The 4,453-nt window shown below is 47.5% G+C and overlaps 1 protein-coding gene across 1 annotated transcript in view; it reads left to right on the top strand.

Annotated features, from left to right (window-relative positions):
• Nucleotides 1-192: 192 nt before the first annotated feature.
• The window catches only part of LOC104497648 (tenascin-like), a gene marked incomplete at its 5' end in the record, with an annotated part of 36,551 nt that continues 32,290 nt past the window's right edge, over nt 193-4,453 (top strand). The window contains one exon of the mRNA XM_010140924.1: nt 193-456. Within this exon, the coding sequence (XP_010139226.1) occupies nt 193-456 (264 nt within the window). The remainder of the gene's footprint in view (nt 457-4,453) is intronic.

Here is a 4,453-nt window from a genome sequence, read left to right as displayed (position 1 = left end):
TTCCTCCATGTTGAACCCAGGACAATTATCCTCTACCTATATCAAGCAACAGGGCTTCAAAAGCTCCAAAAGGTGGATAAGACTCCGAGCTGTTGCTAGACACCCTGTATGGACATTACTCTGTCTACAGATGCCTGAAAAATTGTCCTAGGGCAGTTCAGTGACACCACAACTTTGCTTTTTAACCCATAGATCTTGATAACCCCAAGGACCTGGAAGTCAGTGACCCCACTGAAACCAGCTTATCCCTTCGCTGGAGACGACCAGTGGCCAAGTTTGATCGTTATCGCCTCACTTATGTCAGTCCCTCTGGAAGGAGGAACGAAGTGGAGGTCCCCGTGGACAGCACCTCTTTTATCCTGAGAGGATTGGACGCAGGGGCAGAATATACCATTAGCCTGGTGGCGGAGAAAGGCAGGCACAAAAGCAAACCCACCACTGTCAAGGGTTCAACTGGTGAGTAACAGGTTTTGACGCGTGCCATGCACCAGGTCGTGGGGCAAGGACTAGCCCAAGCACAGCTCCACTCGATTTTGAGAGCTGTGTCTGGGGAACTGCTTAAAAACATCACCTGCCTGCAGAGCAGATTTAGCTCTGTCTGGCATGGTATGGTAGACCCTATTTCCCTACCTACCGTGTTTAGCTCCGTGTTCTCACTGATTTCTTGCTTATCCTTTAAGAGGACTCTCAAAGAACGCAGCTATTTCTCCTGCAGGAAATGCAGACCTCCTCCTTTGTTTTAAATGAGGCTGCTTTCATGTGCATTCTGCGTTAGGACTTGTTTTGCTTTCTACAGCCAAAAACTAAGAGGAAGGGCAACCAGAATGTATTTACTGTTGCTTGTTCCTGCCTAACGAATTCTCTTCACAGTGTACCTCCGCCCATCATCCTTCAGCAGGGTCAGTGGGGCTCTCATGTTGCCCTTTTTCAGTGTTCTTATCCAAAAGAAAGGCTGCTGCCACAAAGCTGGTCACAGTCACCGTTTCCACTGGAATCTGTGACTGTCACATTCGTCTACAAAGGGGCCCATTCCCACCATTCCCGTTTGTACAAACCTCTCTGATCAGTGGGCTACTTACTGAACAAGGTTTTATTCTTTGTGAAACATTTTGAGTGAAAGTTTGCACATACAGAATTTTATCCTGGCATAGAACACAACCAAGTCCTGAATCTTTTAAGTCACATCAGGCTAAATCCAGAGAGGCAAAGCTTTAGCTGTAGTAAGTAAGCAGGGATGGTGAAACCAGAATCGGGTGGGCTACAGCTTAGCAGGTATCAAGGTGTTTATCCTTTTCTATCCTGAGGTATGCCAGAAGTTGTGGTTTTTACGATTTAATGAATATACAGCTTAACTGCTCAAAACTGGTTTCATATTCCCTGGTAGCGTTCATGCCAGCAGAATTTCCGAGTGGTTGTTAGAGTCAAGGATCCGGTACAGTGGAGTTTCACGGTGTGGTATGAGCTACAGATGACCATCAGTACTGAATTACTTGTTTGATGCATGTCAGGCCTGCGTCCAGTGTAGGGTAAAATTGGGAAGCCTTGAGGCGCACACGTACAAAAGGAAGCTGAAGGTTTATGTGGCAGGGGTGAGCAGCCTTCGTTTTTTCCAAAGTTATCTGTCCTCATCTGCCCAAAGACCGAGTGGTCTCAAAAGAAGTATGCCTAGATGGTGAAAAGGCGGAAACACCAGGCTGTGGAATTTCATGGTCCAGTTTCTCCAGCACCAGACTCCAAAGCCTCACAAGGTGGCTTCATTTTCCTGGTGGTTTTTTGTACATACATTCAACTGGCCAGTGTGTTTGTTTTAAGCCTTTGCTCAGAGCAGCCAGTAAACAAAGTGTTCTCTGCAGCGGGCTCCTTAGAAGCAACAGCAGGAGTTGACATAACCTGTCTGTGTGACCTTCCTCCTGCGCCAGAATGGACAAAGCCAAACACATGAGCATGGGGAGGCAGAAATGCTCTCTAAGCCTGCGGGGTAGAAGACAAGAGGTCTCTTCTTCTGTTTACTTTTTCAGCCACCCTCAAATCAGTCCCCTTTATCCATGTTCCCAGTACTTGGGAGGTCCTAGAGTCCCCAGGCTAAGCCAAACAAACTTGCTGGTGTACCCTCTGTTGCAGCTCTGGGGGACCTCAGGCCTGTGGCACTGCTGGGGAGAGTGCTTGGAGCAACCGAGGGAGACAGAACTGACAAGTGGAAATCTCAGTAGCACAGCTAGGACTGGACTTGCTCTCCTCGGTGGGTGGAGGAGACGGTCCCACTGTTTAGAGGAGCGTTTGCCATCTCTGCTGAACAAGGGAACCAGAGACTGCAGGAGGGCCAAGAGTTTTTCTTTTCAGAGTTTGCTTTTCTTCTCCAGACTGACAGTTTTTCATCTTACATTCTTCTCAGCCTCTTGGTGGTTCAGCCAGGCTTCTCTGCCAGCAGGTAGAACTCAGGAGTTTCCCACACTTATTTTTATTCATTTGCATAGCGAATTTCTATCACTGAGAGTAAAGCTTCTTCCAGCCCCAGAGCTGCAGATCTGCTGTAGGCACCTTCTCTCCCCTCTCACATTCTTCCTGTTATGTATATCAACTCTCCATACGCAGGCAGCTGAAAAACTCAGAGCTCATGAGCCTGTAGCAAATGACATGTCACAAAATCTCCCATAGTGTGGGGTGACAGCCTTCTGTTGCTTCTGTCTCTTCATATGGATGAAGTGCAGCTCAAGCAACAAAATTTTTTTTAACTGATGTCTATGATTCTGAATTCAAGGGGTGGTAGGTTCTAAAGTGAACAGATTGCTAAATGTTATTTTATTTTGCTGAAAGGAAAGACTATTTCACACTGCCCTTTGCTTGTTTGTTTGAGGCTCTAGTCTAACCCCAATGCAGGCAGTGACTCCTGGCCCAGAGGAGCTTTCTTGCCTCAGGGATGCAGGAAGATGCACTGAGGGCCCTTGTCGTCTTGAGGGTAACAGACCGCAGCTATAGTGTCTCATGGTGTGTGAATACGGGAGATTACAGTAGTTTTGTGGAGGAGTACGAGGAAGCGTTACTGGCAGCTGGGCCCCCTGCAGAAACCCTCCTGCCCAGAGAATCCCCAGGTGCTGTGACTGCTTGGCCTCCAGGATAACACTTCCTATAAAACCGAGGTGTAGGGACTGGCTGGAGAACAACGCTCTTCTCTGGAAGCTGCTACAGGCTACAACAGGTACCTCCCTTCTGTTGCTAATGAAGGTGTCGCACACTAGGGTACAACTTATTCGTTAGAGGTCCCACCCAGCATGGCACTAAGGTTTTGGTGTAGAACCACTTCAGAAATCAAAGAAAATAAGCCATTTTACTAGGTGGAGGGACCCTTTTGGCAGCATGTCTTGAGAACGTTACATCAACAGCTAATCTGTAGGGTGAGCACGAATCCCAGCTCTGAGGAAGCTGAGCAGTCAGACTGCAGCTTTGTTCTGCCTTGCTCTGGTCCTGGAACCCTGCCTGCCTAGCACAATGTGGGTCCTGGAGAAGACAGCTGGTAATACATCAGGCACGAGAGGCCTGTGCAGATGAATGAGTGGACATTAGAGAAACCAAGCGCCAACCTCAAATTCCTCCGCTGAAGGACTCAGATTGTGTTGATGAATTGTGGATGTGATACTGTCTTGCCTCTGGCAGTGAGCTGCACAGAGGAGCATGGCTTGGAAAAGTAGCTTTTCCATTCGGTTGAATGTTTTTAAGAAGATTTATGCTGTTTACCCTAGACCCTTGTCTGTGTTGTGCGTCAGTCCCTCTTCCTCTCCTGGCTTCTACTAGTCTCAGATTGCACCACCCTTTTTTTAAACAAATTGAAGGAAACATTAGGAAGAATGATTAGATGTAATGGTTCAATGGGAAACTGCAGTGCTGACGACTGGGAAACTAAATTTGCCAGTGAAGATTGGCCATTTCTTCAGCCGATTCCTCTGCTGGGAGCACCTGGCTCCTGTCTTCAATATGAGCAGTGTTAGCAGTAGCTACTGTAGTGTTTCTGGCTCATGCTCTCCTGCAATGCGTTCTGTCGGAAATTCAGAGCTGCACCGGCACTGCAAGCCCAGCTGAACCAGCTGGTTGAGAGAGGGGAAAGCCTTTTAGCCGAAGGGGTCTGAAAGGAATGCAAATCCCTTGGTGGGCCATCACGCCTTACAGTGCGTTTGAGCTGATGAGAGACTCCGCAGTGAAACTGGCTGATAGCTGCTCTTGGCAAATCATGGAAAATCAAAGAGCCAGCATCAAGAAATAATACAGAATGCTGTTTGCTCCGAAGGAACCGGGGAAATGTCCTGGCAGGACATTAACATTCTTGTTAGTAAAATTGCCGATGAAGCACTACAATGGAATTCCTCAAAATGCTAGCAACAGCAGAGGGATGTATTTAGGCCATATTCAGCCTGAAGATTTTAGTAAGAGAATGATATTGAGAAATGTTCCAGAGAAAGAG

Source organism: Buceros rhinoceros, unplaced genomic scaffold (assembly GCF_000710305.1).
Source record: "Buceros rhinoceros silvestris isolate BGI_N320 unplaced genomic scaffold, ASM71030v1 scaffold1888, whole genome shotgun sequence".
Taxonomy (NCBI): domain Eukaryota; kingdom Metazoa; phylum Chordata; class Aves; order Bucerotiformes; family Bucerotidae; genus Buceros; species Buceros rhinoceros.
This window is presented reverse-complemented; position numbering and strand designations above follow the sequence as displayed.